The sequence below is a fragment of the Schistocerca nitens genome, chromosome 9, assembly GCF_023898315.1.
Source record: "Schistocerca nitens isolate TAMUIC-IGC-003100 chromosome 9, iqSchNite1.1, whole genome shotgun sequence".
In the NCBI taxonomy this organism is placed as follows: Eukaryota; Metazoa; Arthropoda; class Insecta; order Orthoptera; family Acrididae; genus Schistocerca; species Schistocerca nitens.
This window is the reverse complement of record NC_064622.1, coordinates 446,913,562-446,938,690: the sequence shown is the minus strand read 5'-3', so window position 1 is coordinate 446,938,690 and position 25,129 is coordinate 446,913,562. Positions and strand designations below refer to the sequence as shown.

The 25,129-nt window shown below is 38.6% G+C and overlaps 1 protein-coding gene across 4 annotated transcripts in view; it reads right to left on the bottom strand.

The window, feature by feature from the left end:
• The window catches only part of LOC126202874 (serine/threonine-protein kinase Tao), a 233,712-nt gene that overhangs the window by 31,764 nt on the left and 176,819 nt on the right, over positions 1-25,129 (bottom strand). For all 4 annotated transcript variants that reach the window (XM_049936910.1, XM_049936913.1, XM_049936911.1 and 1 more), the window contains one exon: positions 8,529-8,741. In XM_049936910.1, the coding sequence (XP_049792867.1) occupies positions 8,529-8,741 (213 nt within the window). The remainder of the gene's footprint in view (positions 1-8,528; positions 8,742-25,129) is intronic.

The following is a 25,129-nucleotide window of genomic DNA, read 5'->3' as shown; positions in this document are numbered from 1 at the left end:
GCGAGACTAATTATTGACACTGTAGTCGTGAAAGCAGTTGCCAGAGATAAGGAGGCAGTAGGGAATGAAGCAAGGAGGGGGTAGCAGGAAAGAGAGAAGTCTTTGGACAGATGACTTTGGGACCATACAACAAGATGAAAAAAATACAGAGGGTACAACAATGGATTCAGTAAGACGAAGTAGGGACTGAACTGAAGAGGCAAAAAGGCAAGGAAGAAAAAGACAGAGAATGGTGAAGATGAACAAAAGGAGGGGGGAGAGAAGATAAAGGGGCTGAAAATGAGTAAGGGGGGAGGAGGGAGGGAGGGGGGGAGAGAGAGAGAGAGAGAGAGAGAGAGAGAGAGAGAGAGAGAGAGAGAGAGAGAGAGAGAGTGGGGGGGGGGGGGGGAGACAAAAACAGATTGAGATGTGCGTCAGTAAAATACACAAAACAGGAAGATAAAACAGCATGTAAAACATAAAACACAGGTAACAGAAGTTGGAAAACTATGTGTGTACCTACACAGAATCATGGAACGAAGTATTGCGTCAATAGTAAAACATTAAAGGCACAGGGAGAAAGTGGTATAAGGCACTAAAACAATATGACAGGTGGATGTGGCTGGTTGATCGCAAGAATAAAGAAAGGAAAAGCCCGCCACTCTGGAATACACTAAAATCTCCAGCCTACAAATTTAGGACAGAGTCCAAACACATCACAAAACTTTAAAACCTTAGTCACACTCGTCTCATCATAAGCTAAAATTGAATCACAGTATAAAATGCACTCCATTAAAATATGGCAGAAATCTGCATGCCACAAGCATCACAAAACAGGGGATACTCTTGCTGAAGTAAAAAGCTATGTGTGAGAGGGCAGTGCTCAATTCTAAGACATGTGAGGGGTCACTTCATCCCACCTGAGCAACTGGCAGAAGGAACACCACGGCCAGCTTGTTGACTTCACCTACCGCAGCTTAGTGGCCATCACCGCCAACCATTCCTCATCCCACAACTGCAAGCACTTCCTGCGTAGTGCAGAAATAACAGACTGTAAGGGACTTCGACACTATGCCACGTCCTGTCCTCTACAGGGCTCCTTGGCAACCCGATTGGCCTGTTTATTTCCCCCTGTCCCTACATGACATATCACCCAGAATACAGACACCTGCTTACCCTGTCGTTGGAGTAAGTACAATTGGTCATATATCGTCCACACCAACTACTCAGCTGGATACAGGTTCTGCAACTATTGTGAGGCACTAAGGGACTCAGAGCAGATGACAACTGTTTGCCCCAAAATACGACGCTAACTGCTCCAGTTCCTTCAGGATCATGTAGAGCTCTGCTGAGAAAACAGTATACTCGTCAGGGAGGCAAAACCCAGTGACATGGTTGGGGAACACAATAGAGCAGCCGAGGGAATTCCCTTGTTTGGAGCTATCAGTGTACACTGTTGTGAAACTGTGATGCCAATTTAAAATGTTAAAAACCAGAGACTGAAATGTAAAATCTGGCGTATGACCTTCCTTTAAATTAGTCTGGACCTCCGGAGAAGCCAAGGTGGAAATCTGCTCCCACTGTGATATAAAACATGAAGACCAGCCACACCCATCTCAAGAAGGCAATCCTGTAGATGAATCCCACAGGGCCTCGTTGTCTGTTGCCAGTTACAAAAAAGCCTTTCTAGTGAAGCCTGAGAAACTGTATGGTAGGGGGGTATGTAAGCTGTGGACAGTGTTTTAAACACCTGGTGCACCGTAAGTAGCAGTTGCCTGACATGGAGTGGCTGTTCACCAGCCTCTGCAAAGAGGCTTGGTATGGGGCTTGTTCTGAATGCCCCAGTGGCCAACAAAATCCCTTCATGAGGCCCAGAAACCCCACTCTGTCTTTAAAAGTAAGGACAATGCCCCTCATCCTCAACTCAGGAAAGTTTAAAATGGAACGAGAGTGGTTAAAAAGAACACACACACACAGACTTCTCAGTGGAAGACTTAAAACCGCTCTTCTGCACCCATTCATCCAAATGTTGAAGAGTTAGTTGCAACTGACACCACGTTGTTACTGCGAGGCTTGAAGAAGAGCAAAACACAGAGAAATCATTCACACCAAAGACCACTGGACAGGACTTTTCACTATGGGCGTAATGCTGTTAATATCTATGGCAAAGACAGTAACACTTGCTCCCTTGAAGGACACTGTTCTCCAGCACAAACTGATCAGACAGAACGTCATCAACTTGGTATCTAAAATATCGTGCCAAGTGGAAGGACTGAATAAAAATGGGAAGACAAACACAAAAACCCCATCCGTGAAGCTGGTCGTGCATAAGATGCCTCCAAGAAGTATCATAGGCCTTCTCAATGTCAAAAAATATACCTAAAAGGTGAAGCCGGTGTAGGAAAGCCTGTTGTATAGCTGCCTCCAGGAGGGCATGGTTATCAAAGGTGGAGCGATATCTCCTGAACCACAATGAAAGTGACTAAGAGTTGCCTGGATTCTAAAATCCAGAGAAGGCAGCAGTTGACCGTCTGCTGCAAGGTGTTTCCCATGCAGCTAGTGAGGGCAACACTATGGTAACTACTTATGATTGTACAGTCTTTTCCAGGTTTTAAAAGAGGAATTAAAATTGCCTCACTCCTTGAATCAGGAAAGTGACCCGATGCCCAAATGGCATTAAAATGTGCAAGGAGGATATCTTTGTTTCGCCTTGTGAGGTGTTGCAGCTTACAGTAATGGAGCCTGTTGTGACCAGGGAACGCATCATGAGCTGCAAACAATGTACAATCCAGCTCCCACTGCATGGGGAAATAAAGGTTAGTGGGAGAAGGCAGTGCCCTACTTGGACAGAGAAGGAGTGGTATGGACAAAGGGAGTAGGAAAAGAAGAAGTGAGGCAGGTTTAGACCAGGGGGACTGTAAGAATGAAGGCTGTGTTGGAGAGTTTTGCACTGGAAGATAGTATCCAAATAACTCGCATAGTGAAACAGCTGTTGAAGTCATTTGTGTTGTGGTGAGCAGTGTGTTCAGCAACTGGACAGTCAAGTTTGCAGTTTGCCACAGCTTGGCAGTGATCATTTGTGCACATAGACAGCTTGTTACTTGTCATGTCCACATAGAATGCTGTGCACCAATTACTCCATAGCTAATATATAACATTGCTGCTTTCACGTGTGGCCTTGCATTTTATTTGGCAGGAAATGCCTGTGATTGGGCTGTGGTAGGAAATGGAGGATGGGTGTACAGGACAGGTTTTGCATCTGGGTCTCACTACAAGCGAACAACACAAGGGGGTGCAGGACTGAAAGTAACATTTGAATAAGGATGGACAAGGATATTTTGTAGGGTGTGGGTGATGGTACACTACTTTGGGGGATGTGGGTCATCTTAGAGCATGAGGTGAGGTATCGAAGCCTTGGTGAAGGATGGGGTTGAGCTTTTCAAGGAAAGGTGCTACTGGACGATCACAGGGGTGCTGGTCAGTGGCTGGTCAACAGGTTTACTGGTGTCAGAGCAGCAGGTGGCATGGGAGACTTGTTTACAGATCAGCCAGATGGGATATTACCTATCAGAAGAGACACTGGTAAGGTTTCCAGTATATTTCGACTGCTCTCCCCTGCAGATGTGGCATTCACAGATGGTGAGGCTGTATGTCAGAAACTTTTTGACATGGAATGCGTGACAGCTGTCAAAGAGGAGGTACTATTGGTGGTTGGCGCAGTTGATATGGACAGATGTATTTATGGAGCCATCTGAAAGGTAGAGATCAACATCTAGGAAGGTGGCTTGGCGAGTTGAGATGGACCAGATGAAGCATATCTTGGAATAGGTGTATGAAAGTTGTTCTGACTGCAATACTTCCTCTTAAACTTACATGCCAACTATTTTGAGATACAGAGAATGCAATATACCACAACTAAACAAAACAAGGTTCAGTTGCTTAGCAATTTGTATGCAGATGATGATGATGATACTTGGTTAGTGGGGCACTCAAGTGCGGTTACCAGTAACCATCCAAAATCCCAATCTTTTCACAGTTCAGGCATTCCACTTTTCCTGAATGATGGTGAAATGATGAGGACAACACAAACACCCAGTCCCTGGGCAAAGAAGAAACCCCTACACAAATGGGAACTGAACCCAGGACTCAATTATTTCTTGCATACTTGCATGTGATGAAGATGATGAGATTTAATGCAGCACTCCAGCTCCGAACCAGAGGAAGCCAACTTCTTGGAGCAGTTATGTCAATTCCCCTCTAGAAAATTTTGCCAGACGCCTTCCAAATTCCTAAACAGATGAGGATGGTAAATGGTAGATATAGGAGGACAGTGAAATCAAATGCTCTGTGATGATAAAACAGGTATACAGTCTGGCACTCTCAGGTTGCAGCCAATGGCCTGATCCTCAAAATTTGGCTTTTCATTTTAGTTAGCACAATATTATTGTGTTCTGAATTTACAGGTTTCATGGCCACAGGTAATACAAAAAAATTGCTCGTTCCCTAAAAAAAATTGCACATCACAGATGGTGATTACCCTGCTTTTTTTTTTAAAAAAAAAGTATATGATTGGTAAATGGCACGTCATTTTCCATCCACTGTCATTTGCCCTTTAGCTTTGAGGTGCTGCACTACATGTCCTAGCTGAAGATGATGGTATCTAGCAAATTGTAGGCCTGAGGGATTTTTGCAGTTCAAAACAGATCTCCACTCAGTAATTTCTTTAGGCACAGATAACCATATGTGGAACAAATATTCTATGAACTTTATGGCAAGTTTCCATTTCCAAATTATCATGGCCAACATTTAGCCAAGGATGTAGTTACGGTGGAACTTCAGTTTTACTTTACGGCGATTTTACACCATAAATTCATGGCCCCTGTGAAAAACCCGTAAGATCAATGCTAAAATTTCCCAGTTTTTACATTTCCTTCTAGTAAAGTTTACTCGATTCTATGTTCTTACTCAAAGTCTCACTTGACTTTGTCCTGTTTTCTTCCTACTGCCACCTGATGTGACTGAATGAGTTACATGTGGCACAATAGACAGATGACTCGCACCAGGAGTGATGGCAGAGTTAACAGAATATTTCAGGCTGTTGCAGAGAGGAGGGACTTGAGGGTGGAAATGCTGACATAATCCACAATTGATGTTACGAACACAACTTGCAATGTTTAGCTTCATGGTGCAATGATGTTGAGTACGTTTCACACTACTTTTTGCAGAAATTGAATAATCGTGACATGGTGGGGCTGTGAAGGTGACCAGGAATGAGGCTATGGATTTGTTGATTCTATAGTGTCACGTTGATGTTAATGGATGTTAGTGACAGGTGAACCTCAGTTGTATCAAGAACTCTCTGGGGAACATGTTTGTGGTTCCACAACATGCGAAATATTTGTGAGAAGGAAGAACATGAATATTATTGCTTATCTTTGCACTTTAAGCAATCCTCTTAGGTTCCTGCCTAACCCCACACTCAAAAATTGTCACATATTAGGAAATAAACAATGAAGTATTTGTGAGAACAAAGAATATGAATTTTATTGCTGCTCACTTCACTTGCAGGAATGTAAGCTGTCCTGTTAGGTTTCTGCGTAACCACACACTCACACATCGCCACACATTTGGAAATAAACAGGCAAATATTTATTTCATCCTCCATTCTCTAACCAGATAGTAATTTTAACACCACTGAATATTGCAGAACATACTGTATTACAATCATAACTAACTTTATAACAACACTAAGTTGAAAAAAATACTGGCATGCAGTGAGATGCGACACCTAATCATGATTTTATCCATTATGCTACAGCTTATCCATCTGAATTTTGTATTGTGCATTAGTTATCATAAAATCTCTTGAAGCTTACATCATTGATACTTTGTTACTTGATATTTAATGATAAGTGTGATGATCCATGATATGATACTTTCAATGCACCACTGCTTTGAAATGGCATACTGTGCTGATACGTCACACACTACGAAGGAAATGAATAATTGAAGTGCACACAGTTCACACAGGAGTTGTTCACAAGCGCTCGCAAAAGTCGAAAGCCCACTAGTGACGTTGTTGTAATCCATCCTTTTTTTTTTTTTTTTTTACATATATTTATTGTGACTTGTGACCTGAAGGCCATAAGCACCTCTCAGTGTTCTGTAGTTTTACAGAATAAAGCAGCATTTATCAAAGAATTTAGCAATTGTTTTTAAAACTACGATATTTTTTATGGAGAGTTTGTATAGTAGTTGGTTAATGGTTGAGAAAATCAGATTTAGTTGTATAAAATGGATTTGTTGGTTTGCATACAGCCATAATCTTTGGTGAGCAATAACATACCAAAGAAGAACTGGTTGGGAACACTTGCTACATATGGGAACTGAATATGGAAGATGAGTTGGCAGTAGAGCCAACATTGTGTTACTAGTAGAGGCCGAAATGCACGCGTTTTAGCTCACGCAGGCTGGCGTGAAGAGGGAAGAACTATACTGACGTGAGATCTGGAACATGACAAGGAATGAGAATTCAGAAAGCGGACGTAATTAGTTTCATACTTAACTTTAATCCATTAATGATGAACGTCGCTCTTGACAGTACATGATTCACAATATTATCTGTTAGTAACTGAATATGGTGCCTTGCTAGGTCGTAGCAAATGACGTAGCTGAAGGCTATGCTAAACTGTCGTCTCGGCAAATGAGAGCGTATGTAGACAGTGAACCATTGCTAGCAAAGTCAGCTGTACAACTGGGGCGAGTGATAGGGAGTCTCTCTAGACAAGACCTGCTGTGTGGCGGCGCTCGGTCTGCAATCACTTATAGTGGCGATACACGGGTCCGACGTATACTAACAGACCGCGGCTGATTTGAAGGCTATCACCTAGCAAGTGTGGTGTCTGGCGGTGACACCACAGAAGATAGCTAAAAAAGATACAAATTTCAGAAAAGCAATTGCAACCAGACATGCTGTTAGTTTTATTTTTTTGTCAACAGGAGATTCATTTCAGAGCCTTGAGCATTTATTTCACATTTTGAAAAAAGTCACAACAAATGACCTTATTTTCTTTTCTACACAGTATTCTACCAAATGCAACAGCAGTTTTTGTGCAGAGTGTCTTGTTTCATTGCTGTTCTTGCACTGCTTGCTTCATATATTCCACAAGCAGCTGTCAGCCAGGTACAACAATAACAACTGAACTGTCTGCTGCTTCGTCCACTGTGTGATGTTTAATTTCCTTTATTTATTTTTTCAAGTGGAAAAACTTAATACAGCAAGAGAAAACAAAACACCTAATAATTCTGTACAACAGATGAGACAGAATGTGACATATAAACATACACTATTGCCATGCAACAGTGACATACTGTAGCTGGCCTGAAACACATTGTTTCCTTTGATCTGTATGGACATTGCTACGGACAGATGTTTCTATTATTTGAAAGATGTTTTCAAATGGTGTCCACATCAAACAGCTGGAAACACATTTCAATCTTAGTGTGCACATGGCTTTAAGGCTACCATTGGCTACAGAAGGAAAACACACACACACACACACACACACACACCTCCATGTTAGTTTCAGACACATTTCACTGTACTTTAGTTTTCAGTTTAATTCACTATGTTCATTAATTTTTGTTCTGGGTGAACACAAAGAAAAAATGTCTCAAAAATGTGTGTTTTGACGTATAATTTGTGCTCATATCATATCGGAAAGTAGCTCGATTATCTTGTACACATATACCTATTTCAATTTTTTGACAAGTTTTTTCTTGATGTTGCACATCTGTCAACTTTTAAGAAGCGACAAAATTCATTACTACAAATTACTGTATAAGTACTGTATTGTACATTTAATTTCATTCACTTATGCAGGTTTTATACAACGCATTGGTGAGGATTATGATTTTTAATCATATATATACCAATTACATCTGTTTTTGCTCGTATTTTGGGAGTGTTAATGTTTTCCTCGATTCTGCATTTTCCTCAATTTTGCGATTTTCAAGTCTGGACCCCACGGTAATGTAAAATAGGGGTATCACTGTGTACTGAACTAGTATACTTAGGTGAGCTGAGCATGGCTTTCTCCAGTGTGGGTAGTAACAGCTAAAGACAATGCCTGAGAATGTAATTTGCATTTCGTCCACCACTACAGAAAAACACTGCTTGCTACCTCACGGAACTCATAGTGTGTTGCCTGCTGACATCTTCAGCAAATATCTGTGGAGTATGAAATAGTTTAAATCTGTTCTACAGTGAGAAACACAATTACACCAGTATGCCAGAGTTCATTTGGAAACAGTGCAACACAGATATTCACATACATCCGGAGAATCACACTTCCTTAACATCTTTCTAATAAGTAGCACTTGTAAACGACATGCATAATGAAAAATTAATCGGCGTCAAGTAATGGCTGCCACATGTGATCTACTGAAACATAGATACACTTTCTATTTAAATTTTAGAGTATTATGTAGGTAATAATTTCATACTTTTCCTGTAAAGTAAAATATAAAATTTTTTTCCAGATAATTACCGACTGCTTCTGAAGCATTTCAGCTATGCTTTGCTCATACTGGTCACCTAGCAATGCAAGCTTTCGCCGCTGCTCTTCCTTTAATTTCTTTATCACTGCCTTCTGTTCATCCTTTGGCGTTGTTTGCAGGATTTGGGCTTTGAGCGCCTTGTACTGCCGAGTTTGTATTTTACATGTTTCCCTAAACTGTTTCCGTATCTGCATTTCTTTTTGCTGCAAAAGAAAGATTCACATTTTAATTGTTTAACAAAATATCCAGTTTTTAATGAAGGAAGATGTTACTGTGGGGCAGAAAAAGACACCTAACAAAAGCTCAGTTACAAACATAAAAATGATTATCTTCAAGAGAACTGAAAGCAAAATTGGATTATCAATTCATCTTTAACAACTGATCAAAGTTGCAATTATTTTAACCATATGCTGAAAAAAATAATGAATTTTTATGCATGTCTAACGCTATGAACAAAGTAACCAATATGATTTCATCGGGCCAACTATGAGAAAAACATGAAACACTTTCGTTACTTAAATTTAAGGTCAGTTATCTGAAAATGAAAGTTCAAAGAAATGTAGAGAGACCAGACAGAAGTGGCATTTCATTTAAAATTAAGAAAGTCACAAAGGGTACGGATATTGTGAGGTGTATCAGAAGGGCTCCTCCTGTCACCCTACATCAGTGAGAACTTTTGTGAAAAAATAGTCTTTTTTAGCCACAGTCACATGAGATAGTTTACACTGGAGTTGTCATCCACTAGAATCTTCAGGAAAAGTGGTATTTAGCTTACTGTAACCATGAATTTACTGTCTTTATACTGAAAGCATTCCGAGCCAACAGCTATGACCAGCATTTACGCAAAGTTGACTTTTCTTCTTACTATAATGATGTGTAGCATTTAGTATGGTGTTCCATCAGTCAGGATTTTAAAAATGTTTAAGCTCCTGTCTGTCAGTGGTCTCTTATTAGTAACTAACCCATGCAGATGCCAATTTTTTGTTATAAAGTTAGCAAGTTACAGGATTACAAAATACTTTAAACCTCTGCCCAAAAATAATAGCAAAAACTTATGTTCTAAAATGAGTAGCAAAATGCTACTGACGATGTATATATCATCACAATACTGTATACTGTAGTACAAACCTATTCCAGTAGAAAGATGATTTCAAACTACAATTTCAGAAAAGAAAGTCAACAGCTTGTTGATAAAACTGATGTCAAATTCAAATGATAACACAGAGAGAAAATAACCAACTGTGTGCGCACTGCTGTGTGTGTGTGTGTGTGTGTGTGTGTGTGTGTGTGTGTGCGTGTGCGCACTGCTGTGTGTGTGTGTGTGTGTGTGTGTGTGTGTGTGTGTGTGTGCGCGCGCAGGCGCATGTGCAAGAGAGAGCGAGAGAGAGAGAGAGAGAGAGAGAGAGAGAGAGAGAGACTTATTAATGTGAAACGTGAAACACAAATTAATTATATAAGAAACTCAGTAATCTGACTTCTGCAGGTTGGGCAGTATGGTCAGGAAGAAAAACGGGTGGGACTATCAGAGGAACATTGACCTGTAGTATCACAGTACAGTGTGGTACAACTTTAATTTTCAACAGGAAATACTTTCTGAAAAATTGTTCCATGTTAAAACAGTAAAAAACTGAAAGAAAACATCAACACACACTAAAAAAAAATCTTACACTAAATTTAACGTACAGCCTGTAATGTAAAATATGTCTGTGCCGCACAGTAAAATGATATTACTGCGATTGAAAGTTTAACAACTGAACATACATGATTACAGTATTGCATTGACACACAACTGACTCATTTTGTGCAGCGAGAGTTCTTGTAGGGAGCGTTTTGCAGTAAGTCAAACTGATAAATGTTAGACACTTGATCAGTGAACAGTTTAAGCTCTTTAACTATGTTTTCAAATTTTGGACGAATTCATTGGCAGCTGTTTCGCCAGCTGACAGCTTCTCGCTGGAATTAACTAAATTTTGAGTGCCATGTAGTTTTTTCTGCCCATATAGCTACCTTTCACTCGCCGTAAACTTCAATTTACATTGTCTCCATCTAATTTTTCAAACAATGATTGGTCCAGATAACAGAGTTATTTTTCTACTCTTCTGTTCAAACCACATCCACAAAGCATTGAAAAGTTTTCACTTTTAGGGTTCTTCAAAGTCTTACATATTTTCAGTTCTTTTTATCATCAATCATCACTACATGTCTTTCAAGAGTTTTCCTAAATTTTCTTCAGTCTTTAACACTTGTTATGCTAATCCCCCTACCTCACTTGCTATGTTTTGAAGAGACTCGCCTTACAAGTACTTTTATTTCTTCGCTAAAGACATGTGTTAACATTTAGCTGACACCGTAATTTAGGTTGGTTCTCTGATTTGGGGAAAGGAATCAAACAGCAAGGTCATTGGTGCCATGCTCTTTCAAAGGAACCACCCAGTATTTGCCTGAAGTGATTTAGGAAAATCATGGAAAACTTAAATTAGATTTACTGGCCGCACATTTGAACTGTTGTCCTGTTGAATGCGAGTCCAGTGTGCTAACCACAGTGCCACCACACTGTATCTGTAATTTAGTTTTACACACTTTAATGTGTAAGAAGAACTGTCACTAATTTATAAAACATGTGCACAGTAGCACTTATTGACTGAGTTAAAAACTAGCTGTTTGACATACTAAAGCCGGCCGCTGGTGGCCGAGCGGTTCTGGCGCTACAGTCTGGAACCGCGCGACCGCTACGGTCGCAGGTTCGAATCCTGCCTCGGGCATGGATGTGTGTGTTGTCCTTAGGTTAGTTAGGTTTAAGTAGTTCTAAGTTCTAGGGGACTTATGACCTCAGCAGTTGAGTCCCATAGTGCTCAGAGCCATTGAACCATTTTTTGACATACTAAAACTGACTGAACTTCCGCAACTACCACCTATCAACTGCCTTCTGATCCATTTCGCGATACCATGAGCCATTGACAAGTCCACAGAAACACTGTAAGCAGGATGATCAGACTCTACTGTACCACATTTATTACTGTTACTTTCAGCAAATTTCCAAGTTTATCAAACGATGGAAAATCCAGGATGGAATGTAACAACCGAGAGCTATCTCAGATTAGCAATCTGAGCTCAAGAGGGTAATCAATACACCAAAAATTGATTATTTTATTACATTCCTCAGATATATTCACAGGAGTGATGTTTACAGTGCTCATGGCATGATTGAAAAATATAACACTTTTGCTAATAAAGTGCTTACCTTATTTGAACACTGTTTCCCCCCAAAACTAACCAAGGTTAGAGCAAAGTCTACAAATAAGTCTTGGATTACTGAAGGAACAGAGGTATGATGTAAAACAAAAAGAAAACTGTATCTGTCAATCAAACAGTTCCGATGTTGATGCTATAGCACATTACAAGAAATTCTGCAAAATATTGAAGACTGTAATACAGACATCAAAGCAAATATATTACAAGGAAAAGATAGTCGTATCAGATAAAAAAATAGAGACAATATGGGGTATCGTGAAGGAGGAGACCAGTAGAACCAGACATGAAGAGGGACAAATAGCATAAAGAATAAATGATACATTGTTGCAGATGTGTATAGTGTTGCAGAACTTTTTAACAATCATTTTATAATTGTTACTGAAAAGATGGGGTTTTAAGGTTCTGTAGATGCTGCTATAGAATATCTCAGACCAGACATTTCAAGTAACTTCCATAATATGAATTTGACCCTTACTACCCCAGCAGAAGTAATGTCCATCATAAAATCTTTAAAATCAAAAACATCTAGTGTGTATGATGAAATATAAACAAAGTTAATTAAAGAATGTGGATCTGAGTTAAGTAACATATTAGGCTACCTGTGTAACCAGTCATTTATCAGTGAAATATTTCCTGAATGGTTGAAATATGCTAAAGTTAAGCCACTGTTTAAGAAGGGAGATAAAGAAATAACATCAAATTTCCGTCCAATTTCACTTTTACCAGCATTCTCAAAAATTTTAGAAAAGGTAATGTACAATCGGCTTTATAACCATTTTATCACAAATAACATTGTCGAAGTTGCAGTTTGGATTTCTGAAGGGTTCTGACATTGAGAAGGCTATCAGTGAAAATGCAGTTAATTCATTAGACAAAAAATTGCAGGCAACTGGTACATTTTGTGATCCGTCAAAGGCATTTGACTGGGTAAATGCCAATATCCTTTTTAGTAAATTAGAATATTGTGGTGTACCACGAAATGCTGCAAAAATGGTTCAAATCTTATATATCTGGCAGAAAACAAAGGATGTTATTAGGTATCAGGCATCATCCAACTGGGAAATAATTACATGTGGGGTCCCCCTCAAAGTTCCATCTTAGGACCCTTACTTTTTCTTGTGTATATCAATGACCTTTCATCAGTAACATTACCAGATGCCAAGTTTGTTTTGTTTGCCGATGATACAAACATAGCAAATCAAGTGGAGTCTTAGAACGATCGGCTAATAAAATAATCACTGGTTCCTAGCCATTTCTTTATCACTAAACTTTGAAAAAACACACTACATGCAGTTCAGAACTTAAGGGGTGTCCCATGATTATATGCCTAACATATGATGACAAGCAGATAGAAGAAGTGGACAGTGTTAAATTCTTGGGATTACAGCTTGATAATAAATTCAACTGGGAGGAGCACACCACACAACTGCTGAAGCATCTTAACAAATCTCTATTTGCAATGCGAATTGTGTCAGATAGGGGATATAAAAATGAAAAAGCTGGCGTACTACGCTTACTTTCATTCCATAATGTCATATGTGATTATTTTTTGGGGTAATTCATCAAGCCAAGCTAAAGTTTTCCAGGCACAAAACCATGCAATAAGAGTTATACGTTATGTGAACTCGAGAACATCCTGCAGAAGCCTGTTTAGGGAACTAGGGATACTAACTACTGCTTCCAAATATATTTTTTCCTTAGTGAAATTTGTCATTAAAAATATATCACTTTTTCAAACCAACAGCTCAATTCATCGAATCAATACTAGAAATAAGAATAATCTTCACAAAGATTTAAAGTCACTTACTCTTGTAAGTTTGCATTATTCAGGAACACACATTTTCAATAACATGTCAGCAGCCATAAAAAGCTTAACAACCAACGAAATTCAGTTTAAGAGAAGTCTAAGGGATTTATTGGTGGCCAACTCCTTCTACTGCATTGATGAATATCTTAGTAGAACCAACTGATTTGTGTGTGTGTGTGTGTGTGTGTGTGTGTGTGTGTGTGTGTGTGTGTGTCCTTCTACTGCATTGATGAATATCTTAGTAGAACCAACTGATTTGTGTGTGTGTGTGTGTGTGTGTGTGTGTGTGTGTGAGAGAGAGAGAGAGAGAGAGAGAGAGAGAGTACAATCTAACTTCTGCACCATTTCAGTGCAGTAATGTGCTCATTGTAAATAAGTATTGTAATAGTTCTATTATATGTTTATTACCTTATAAATAAATAAAAAAAACATTTTTTTTAAATTTTAAATTCATTGCATTAATGCAATCTTAGTAAATTACTGTTTGTAAAATGGTTCTTTTATGTAGTGTTCATTAAATAAATGAGTATCGTTCCGCTTGGGACCTGTGGAAGGTCCATTAACTTACTTGTTTCAGTTGCAAATATCTGTCAAGTATTATAGTTTTTCTGACATGTTCTACACCCTGGAGAACCTCCTCACTATGGATCAATAGGAATGAAAGTAAATCTATTCTAATTTAGAGAAGGAAAGTTGCTACTCACCATATAGCGGAGATGCTGAGTCTGAAACTACAGCACTCTGAGACTGCAGACGTGTGTGCAAGTTGCTCTTGCATGAGTGTCTCTGTGCATGTGTGTCTACTGCTGACAAAGGCCTTAATGGCCGAAAGCTATGATTGTGTGAATCTTTTTATTGTGCTTATCACAACTCAGCATCTCTGTTATATGGTGAATAGCAACTTTCCTTCTCTAATTTCCAAGTTTAAATAATCACCCGAAAGAAAGATAAATCCAGTGTATCATGAATCTTGTTGGTGCATTAATTTTTTTTTTTTTTTTTTTTTTTTTTTTTTGCCAACATGGTTAAGATAGCTTTTAAGTTTTTACAGACGCCTAGTTAGCAAAACATTACAATTTCAAGTGTCCTTCATAAAGTTTTCAACCTCTCTCTAGGAACTGGTGTCTTTCCAGATATTCTCAAATTAGCAAAACTTTCACCGCTGTTAAAATAAGATTCTTCAGACAAAATATCAAACTACCGATCTGTGTCACAGTCACATTCCTTTACAAAAATTCTAGAAAAACTCTTATGACAGGCTTTAAATATTCTCCTCTTACTGTAGAATAATCTGGTTTTAGAAAATCTAAATCCAGACAGACAGTAATTTTTGAATTCTTAGACTGTGCTGTAAAATCCCTTGATCAACATAAAGTAGCTGCAGTTATTTTTCTAGACCTGTCAAGAGCCTTCAATGTAATGGACCATAACATTATGCTCAAAAAAATTAGAAATAAGGAGTATGAGGTGCAGCACACAGCTGGTTGTGTTCGTAATCAAAAAACTGCAGGCAGAAGATCACTTCAGTTTGAATTTAATACGAAGAATAAAACAAGAAACAACTCCTCCTCCCTTTCTAGCAAATTACCAATACAATATTGCATACTGCAGGGCTCAATCTTATGTCGACTACTCTTCTTGATTTATGTGAATGACTGTTGAATATGTGAGTCCCCAAAAATCTACCATGCTTGCCAATGACACCGGCATATTGCTTACTGGATCCAGCCCAGAAACCTTGCAGTCAACAACAGAAAGTTCTATGAAAAGACTTTGACTGGTTCACCAAAAACAAACTCACTTTAAGTACTGAAAAAGCTGTTTTTGAAAACTTTCATTTATTTCCTCCATAAAATCATATGTCTATTCAAGCACAATTAAAAAATGATCCCCTATAAAACATAAGTGTCAAAATTTTTGTGCGTGGGCTCAGCAAGATTTAAATTAGGACACACACATAGGAAACTCTTATCTGTATGCTATGTTCTAAGACTAATAAGCAAAACAATATTACTGCAGGCATACTGTGCGCAGTTCCACTCAGTGCTTTGATATGGGATCATTTTCTGAGGACACTCAACTCACAGTGTTAACGTTTAAAAGAAAGAGAGAGAGAGAGAGAGAGAGAGAGAGAGAGAGAGAGAGAGATCTAAGAAAAAATTGTGCCCTTAATAAGGAGTCCTGTAAATCTCATTTTAGTGAGCTTGGTGTTCTGAATGTTCCAAGTTTGTTTATTTATGAACCTATCTTGTCCACTTGAGGCCACCTCTTGAAAACAAGGAAACTACAACAGATCAGAAATTTACACTGCTATTGTACTAAAGAGAAATCAAATATAAATAAAAATTGCCATAGAACAACAGCCTATCAGAGGAAAATGATAGCATTGGTGTAATACTACATAATAAGATACCAGAAGAAATAAAAACTGCTATGTATCCAATACTTAAAACTAAACTAAAGGCTTTTCTAATAAAGCACATTTTCTATTCTGTAAAAGAATTTCTGACTAACAAAAAATGTTATTTAATAATTAAATTATAAGAACAGCAGAGATTCTGAGTCACAGATAGGCATAACAAAAAGAATGCCAGCAAGGCTTTCGACCGCAGCAGCCAGACTGTGGTCGTGTGTGTGTGTGTGTGTGTGTGTGTGTGTGTGTGTGTGTGTGTGTGTGTGTGTGTATTTCTGATGAAGGTCTTTTGGCTGAAAGCTTACTTGCTGACAGTCTTTTTGTTAATCCTATCCATATCTCCGCTATATGGTGAGTGACAACTATCCTTTTCATAATATTGTCATTATTCCATCCTGGATTTTCCACTGTTTGAAATTGTAAGAATACGTAGCTAATTTTAATTGGCTTACTGTTTGCTAATACTGTGTATTATTGCAACTTTTCTTTGAACTGTTCAATATTGATTGTACACTATGCACTAGACCAATTAAAAAAAAATTAGTTAAAAAATAATAAACAATCAATCAATCGACAAATAATCAAACTTTACACAAATATGTGCTCCAAATTAAGAAACATTACCCATCACTGCTATCTGTTCTTTCCACACCATAACTCTTACTTTCACTTGCAAAAGAATTTGAGCATTTTTTTAAAGGAAAGAAGAAGAAGAAGATATAATTTCTTATAATAACATAAATGTGTGTGAATCAGACTGCATAAGCTTGGGATATAACTCTGACACATTGGGACAAGTGTGAAAGTTCCACAATATTTACTCAGTCAAAAATGGACAATCTGGGTTTGGATGTAGATGACACTAATCAAATCACAAATGATAAATCAAGATCTGAAAAACAAATTATGGATCAACTAACACGGAATTTGTTTTACTGAAGGAAGAACGTAAACATGCTACTGAAAAGGTTTTCATAGGATTTAACAGATGAAACAAAAACAGCCACCAGAGAACAAGTGATGGCAGAAGGTAGCAGATTGAATAGGTGAGTGAAGTGGGGGATGGATCTAAAAAGGAATGAGAATCCATTACCTATGGCAAAGGAAGAGGAGTGGCGGGTTCTCACGCTAGGTGCATCGAGTTTGAATTAGTTTAGCAACTATCTTAATTGAGAAAGTTTTAATTACTTTGGAGTGTTTTTCTCTGTAAACACTTTTACCTATTTGATGATTTTTGAAGCTTTCACTCATGATCGAAAATGCCAACATCAAGTTCAGCTTCCTGTTGGGAAGGCCAGAAGCAGAAAATAGATGAGAACAAGCGTGAAAACATTTTCGATTTCTTTCTCTGCAGCATTGGAATAGGTCGCCATAATTTTGTTTTTCAAAACTACCACAGTTAACTAACATTTTTACCTATGATTTGATTAGGTACAAAAGAAAAAGCGGCTGGCAATACACAGATCGAAACTTGCACTACAATGCTCGTGAGTGCACTGCATTGTGGCTCAGGCAGTTTTTAGTCAAAACAAAAGAACAATTTTCAACATAGAAGAGAAATAAGTTGAGGATGCTGTGTGGTGTAACTTTGGTCCATTTTAAATATTGTTTCCATCACTGGGTGAAATATTGTGACAAGTTCATTATGACGATTGACATTATTTTGTAGCTCGTGTAATTTTATAAATATCGGTGGGAAAGTCATTAATTATATTTACCATTCGGTTACTTTCGTTTAGAATTGCTAAAAGGTCACATGTTCATACAGCCATGACCAGATATCTAATAGAACAGAAAGATTTTAGATTTTACATCCCATTCAGAACAAGGGGAGAAAGAAATTCAGCCATGTTTTTACAAAATGAACCACACCAGCATTTAATATATTTGGGGAACACATGGAAAACTAAAACCAAAATGACTGTATCGGTATTTGAAACCCATTCCTGCAAAACACAGATTCACTGTCTTAACACCGAACCACCTCATTCAGTGTATACACCAGCAAAGCTTCTTCTCCCTAAATTGGTACCATATTTAATTATTTCTGTAATTTATGCTTTCCACTTTGAACCATTTCCAGGAGAGGCTAGTGATATATTGAGTGCCGAGACCTTTAAGAAAAGCAAGCTAAGATAGAAAATCTCACACCAATAAGCACTACCATATAAGGTCATAAAAATATGCAAAATTACTCTATGGAAGAATTGTTACTGGCTTCAGGAGTTATTTATTAACAGTTATAGTATGGCTTCACAAATTGCTCAACAATGGACAACCTGAGTTCTACTATTTTGGGCAGGTATTACATTATAAATATTTCTTTGAGAAAGATCTCTGACACAGCACAAAAGGGACTCTTACACAGTCATCAAATACTTCATCGCAGTTCTTTAAGAATGGCTGACGAAGACTTACTACTACACTTTGCAGTTGCACATATTGCTGCTGCATTATCATTACATTTGGTGAAGAGCAACAGGAGAAAAGAAAAAGGAAATATATCTGGGTGAAGCCGTGGATTTCATGGCAAGATGCGAAAGACATACAACAAAATTTGTAACAGCAGCTGCAAGTCGAGTACATGAAGTTGTATGAAAATTACTTGTGAATCAACAAGAGTACATTTCAGTATGTGCTCATGAAAGTGACTCCTCATATTACGAGGCAGAACAATCGTCTCAGAAATGAAATATCTTGAAAAGAAAGATTTATCATAGTGCCATGATTTATTGCAACAGGAGAAAGCTACTCTAGTTTACAATGTAGAACTTTAATACCACAGTGCACACTGATGAAAATAACACCAGAAACATGTTAAGCTATTTATAAAGTACTGAAGAAGGAATATCTAAAAGCAAATAACTGTTTAAAACATACTATAGGCAAGAAGAAATATTTTTATTTCATCAAATGATGTAGGTTTTCTCCTTTATATCCTCTGGGTTACATCCTGGCTGTACTTCAATGGCTAAGGATCTCAGTAATGTTTTTACAGCTCTCGTTTCTTCTTATTCTATTTTCGGGTTTGAGATGCCGTAAGTTATATAGTGCTTCATACGTCTCATACATTTTCTTTTGTTGCAGATGTGATGCAACATGTAAATTTCTTATCTATGTTGATAAACATTAGATGTCACACAACTACAGTGATGCTAGCATTCCAAGCAGTTACATTTCTCAATGCAATAAACAGAAAACAAACACTTTCTTTGATCAAATCTAAGGCAAGGCACTAGATTTGGCTGATTGACAATTGTTTTTTAATCCTTTTTCTCTTGTTTTTTTTCCAAGATAAAAACTATAATATTTCACTGAAGTCTTATCTTGAAGAGCCAGTACTTTACATTTAAGAAAATATCATACAAATACGACAAGTTCTGCCAACTATTCAACAAAAAAGTGGACTGGACGTGTTGTTGATGGCTGGAAAACGTTGGAGGCTTAGCTGAACACTGCTCGATGTCTTCACTTGTTGTGTATCACTTTTCACGGTTTTATATACAACTCATATTGCGCTGGGCATTTATTACTTAAAAATTTAAAATAATGGAAGGGGGAAAAAAAAGGAGAGAGAGAGAGAGAGAGAGAGAGAGAGAGAGAGAGACAGAGATACAAAGTAGATGAGCAATTCTGGATTCATTGTAATGCTCCACGCTTTTTAGAAATGTTAAGAGTATAATGCTGAGATATTGGTTAACAAAGCTCTTAACTCTACTATAATACTAAGGCATGATAAAGTCAATAAATAATTTTGTATTGGAGAAGTGTAACTTGAATCTGGTACTGCATATCGGCAAAGTGCATACAAGTTGTAATAATGTGTGTAAAATGAATCACAAGCCTACACATACAAACAGGTATCTGCACACTCAATCCTACCACCACCCAGCACAGAAGAACTCTGTCACCCATTCTTTGGCAATCTGCGCGCAGCACCTAAGTGATGCTCAAAACATAACACCTGAGCTTAAAAGGCTACGCACAACGTTTCTAGCCAATGGCTACAGCTATAAGTTGATCCACACAGCCTTGTTGATGGATACTCATGAGCAAGATAAGCAAGAAATAGACGAACTGCAGCCAGAAGTGCACTTACCTTATGTGAAAAATTTCACTGACCAAACAGGCAAACACTTTCATTGAGGTGGGGCGCAGCCTGTCTTCTATAGTGGTCGCAGGATCCAGGACATGCTAGGCTCCACTAAGAACATAGTGGATGCATTACCCACTGCAGGCCTTTACAAGATGGAATGCAAATGTGGAGAGGCATACATCGGCGAGACTGGCAGGACAATAGCAACGCACATTCGGGAACACGAGCACTTTATTCGTCTAGAGCAACACAAAAAATCTGCAGTGGCAGAACTTCAGCAAACTTACAGAAAAGAAAATTCAGCGAAGCTTGTGTGTTGGCCAAGCAGCTGATTATGACGAAATGCAAAATCAGACAGCCCATCAAAATACTTAAACACCCTAAGAACATGCATAGAGAAGATAGACTCAGGCTTGCCCCATCTTGGCCGTCAACAATCAGAGCCCAACACAAGGCGCAAGCACTACCGGCGAGTAACTGTCGCCACGTGGCCGATGTCCAGCACTGGGTAAACAGGAGCTAACTTCTCATTTGCCGGTGACCACCAATCATGACACATCCAAGAGCCAACAGACTGTACCTCCACCACAGTAGCCTATTAAAATAAAGTTTCCTCTCCTCCTTCCCCAAGTGACCAATGAAATTAACTATCTTGTTAAAATTATGATGTAATAGCATGCGCAGTGAACAGTAATAACAAAATATAAGGGACACTGCATAGCTAGAACTCACCAGTAGACCAGGAGGAGGCCACTTCAACCATGGCCAAAACGTTGGTTTTTACCCAGCAGTGGTTTTGACCAATATGACGCGGTACCATATCCAGAAAACTTTTATGTTACAGTGTAAAATGTGTACAAAGTAAATAAATGAAAGCTTCTATTCTCTTCTTATCCAAACTATTTATCATCCATGTTTCACTTCCATACATGGCTACACTCCATACAAATACTTTCAGAAAAGACTTCCTGACACTTAAATCAATACTCTATGTTAACAAATTTCTCTTCTTCAGAAACGCTTTCCTTGCCATTGCCAGTCTACATTTTATATCCTCTCTACTTCGACCATCATCAGTTATTTCGCTCCCCAAATAGCAAAACTCCTTTACTAGTTTAAGTGTCTCATTTCCTAATCTATTGGAATGTTTTGTTGACTTTATGAGAACAATTTCTAAATTGTCATATTAATATGATAAATATGAGAATTTACAGAAATTTCAAAAGCAGCAATTTACAGACGCGCACAGAGCCCAGAAAAATGCCACATATGGCACTCCAGCACAATTTTCTATTCAAAAGAGACGACTTGTGTGGCACCCAGTTCGCTGATAAACATTTAGTACAAATATACATGTAACTACATTGACCAACAAGCATTATTAGAGTTACAAACAGTTGACTATTCAGGTCACTACAAAGAACTTGTCATCTTTGTTAAATCTCTGGATCAATGCACTTCAGATCTTTTATGGCAGAGAACTCATGTAAGGATGACGAGCATGGCAAAAAAAGTATCTTGATGCAAGAGTTCGGTTAATGCGTGCATTGCTAATAAACTACCTATCTGCTCTGTAGAGTCGCCGAACACCCGACTAGAAGAAATCATCTTAAATCTTGGATTTACAACAGCAATTTACTATACTGTCAAACCTCAATATATCGAACCTTGATGTACCGAAGACCTGTCCATAACAAATTTTTCTTCATTCCCTACACTTGGAAGCCTGAAATCTTGATATTTCAAAGATAAAATGCCATTATATCAAAGTTTTGGGAAGGCTTGAGAAGCATTCCGATGTCATCCACCAGGTCATTTATGTATATTGTGAACAGCAACGGTCCCATGACACTCCCCTGTGGCACACCTGAAATCACTCTTACTTCGGAAGACTTCTCTCCATTGAGAATGACATGCTGCGTTCTGTTATCTAGGAACTCCTCAATCCAATCACACAATTGGTCTGATAGTCCATATGCTCTTACTTTGTTCATTAAACGACTGTGGGGAACTGTATCGAACGCCTTGCGGAAGTCAAGAAACACGGCATCTACCTGTGAACCCGTGTCTAGGGCCCTCTGAGTCTCGTGGACGAATAGCGCGAGCTGGGTTTCACACGACAGTCTTTTTCAAAACCCATGCTGATTCCTACAGAGTAGATTTCTAGTCTACAGAAAAGTCATTATACTCGAACAAAATACATGTTCCAAAATTCTACAACTGATCGACGTTAGAGATATAGGTCTATAGTTCTGCACATCTGTTCGACGTCCCTTCTTGAAAACGGGGATGACCTGTGCCCTTTTCCAATCCTTTGGAACGCTACGCTCTTCTAGAGACCTACGGTACACCGCTGCAAGAAGAGGGGCAAGTTCCTTCGCGTACTCAGTCTGTCGGCAAGTTCGATGCCAGGGATTCCGATGTGTCCTGGGGTCCAGACAAACACCACGGAACAGTGAGACTGTTCCATGGTACAGATGGACTCCTGAATAGACGCTACCAGAGGGTGGCGAGGGTAGCACTGGTCGATAGCTTGTAGGCTGCTCAATGAGTGAGTACACAGGAGAAATGACTCGCCAGGCCATAAGCGGGTGTACTCAAGAGCACGAGATATGGCCACCAGCTATGCAGTGAAAACACTGCAGCCAACTGGCAAGGAGTGCTGCTCATTATGTCCTCCATGAAAATATGCGAAGCCTACGTGACCATCAGCCATTGAGCCGTTGGTGTAAACCACTTCAGAGCCCCAGAACACGTTAAGAATCGAGAGGAAGTGACAGTGAAGAGCGGCAATGTTAATGGAGTCCTTAGGGCCATGCAAAAGGTCCAGACGAAGCTGCGGCCGAGGCATACATGAACGGACTGCAAGTAGAGGTGGTAAAGTGAAGGACTCCAGTTCGGACAGAAGGGACTGCACATGAACCGCAATCGTTAGTCCTGATCTGGGCTGTAGAGTCTTTCCCCACAAAACTTAATATGCTATGTTAGGTTGAGCAGCAAACCAACCAATTTTATTTTAAAGCTACCGTTACAGCTTACCACAGAAAAGATAGAACTCCTCCCCTAGTGTGGTTAAGAAAGGAAAGAAAAAACACTACAAAACTTAAGAACATTTTGGGCGGAGGGGTAAGTCCCATACATTTACATAAATTTATTTTCGTATCCCATAATCCAAAGAAAAACTTACACTTTTTAAACCATAAGCAAGCATTTATCATTTCAGTATTGTTCAACCAGATATTGTGGCTACTGGATAAGGCATCTATACAGGGGATACTAAAGAAAAGTTTAGGCTTCATTCAGTCTTATTCCTAACCACAGTAACACAATTTCTGCTACCAGGCCTAGCAGCCAATAAGATTCATTCTCTCTCCAAGTGGCTAGCCACGAGTTAAAAACTAGACAGTGAGAATCTCTCTCCAGCACATTGTGCTGTTGCCATATTTCCTGACAATGCAGTTTCAGTCACTCTCATTCTGAGTAAACGTTTTGGTGTGACTTTCAAATGAATATCACGTATGGCAACTTTAATTAAATTCTGTATCTGAGCAGCCCACTTAGACTGTTTGTATATGATGCTGTGATTTACTGTATTATAAAGTCATGAGACGCTTAAATCAAATCACAAAACAATTTAGACTAGATATCTGTAATGGAGAGAAAATGGCAATTGACTCTAAATAATGAAAAGCCAGACACATGAGTACTAAAAGTAATCAGTTAAATTTCTGTTTACAGAATAAAACAAATCTAAAGGCAGTAAATTCAACTAAATGCTTAGTGATAACAATCACATGAATAATGTTATGCAGAAAGCAAACCAAAGACTGCGATTTATTGGTAGAACACTTAGAAAATGCAAGAGGTCTACTAAAGGGACTGCTTGCACCATGCTTTTCCACCCTCTTCTGGAGTACTGCTGTCCAATGTTGGATCCGCAGCAGATAGGATTGATCGATGAAGTTCAAAAACTGGCATCTCGTTTTGTATTATTGCAAAATTGTGAGAGATTAACACAGATATGATATGCAAATTGGGATGGCAATCACCAAAACAAAGGCATTTTTCGTTGTGGCAGGATCTTCTTATGAAATTTCAGTCGCCAACTTTCTCCTCAGAGTGTGAAAATACTTCGTTGGTGACCTCCTACATAGGGAGGAATGATCATAATAATAAAGTAAGAGAAATTAGAACTCACACGGAAAGATTAAAGGGTGCATGTTTTCCACACACCATTTGAGAGTAGAAAGGTAGAGAACTTTAAGGTTGTTGGATGAACCCTCTGCCAGGTACTTAATTGTGAATTGTAGAATAATCATGTAGATGTAGATATAGATGCTTCACAAGCAGATGTGGGGATTTATGTCCTGCATTTATAACTTTTTCGAACGTGAATCTCAAAGTGAGACTTTTATTTTTGACATTTTGAACACTCAAGAATGAAAATGCAAATAGATGATTTTGACAACAATATTTTACAGCACTCTTGTGTTTGAAATGTACATAAGAAGGGAATACCAGACATCACAAAAACTTGTTACAATTATGCCTGAGCGAACTGGTTTCAAATGCAGCGCTTTGTCAATGCAAAGAATTTTCAAAGACATTGGTTTCAAAAATGTTAAGAAGATAGATTACAGCTGAAAGAGGTGACATAGAAGCAGCACGAACCACGTCTCTTACACAATTCAAGAGGAGGAGGTAGTTCTAAAGTGTATTACCTTGAAGAAACATAGGTTAATAAGAATAATATGAGTGATGATACAAGCTGTTTTAAAGTTCCCATAGACAAAGGTTCTCTGATACTACTTTCTGTGTGCTGGCTCTTCTTCCAATTTGGTTTGTGAAAATTAACTTGTATTTAGGTGTAAGGAAAACTGTAGTGACTACATTAAGAAATGAACGCTGTCACTTTCAAGAAGTGGTTCACTGAACATTTCTTGCCATACCTTGCTTCGAAGTTGGTCATTGTAATTACCATGCCAGATATCATTAAGATGTTACAGAGAAAAGACCAAGTATG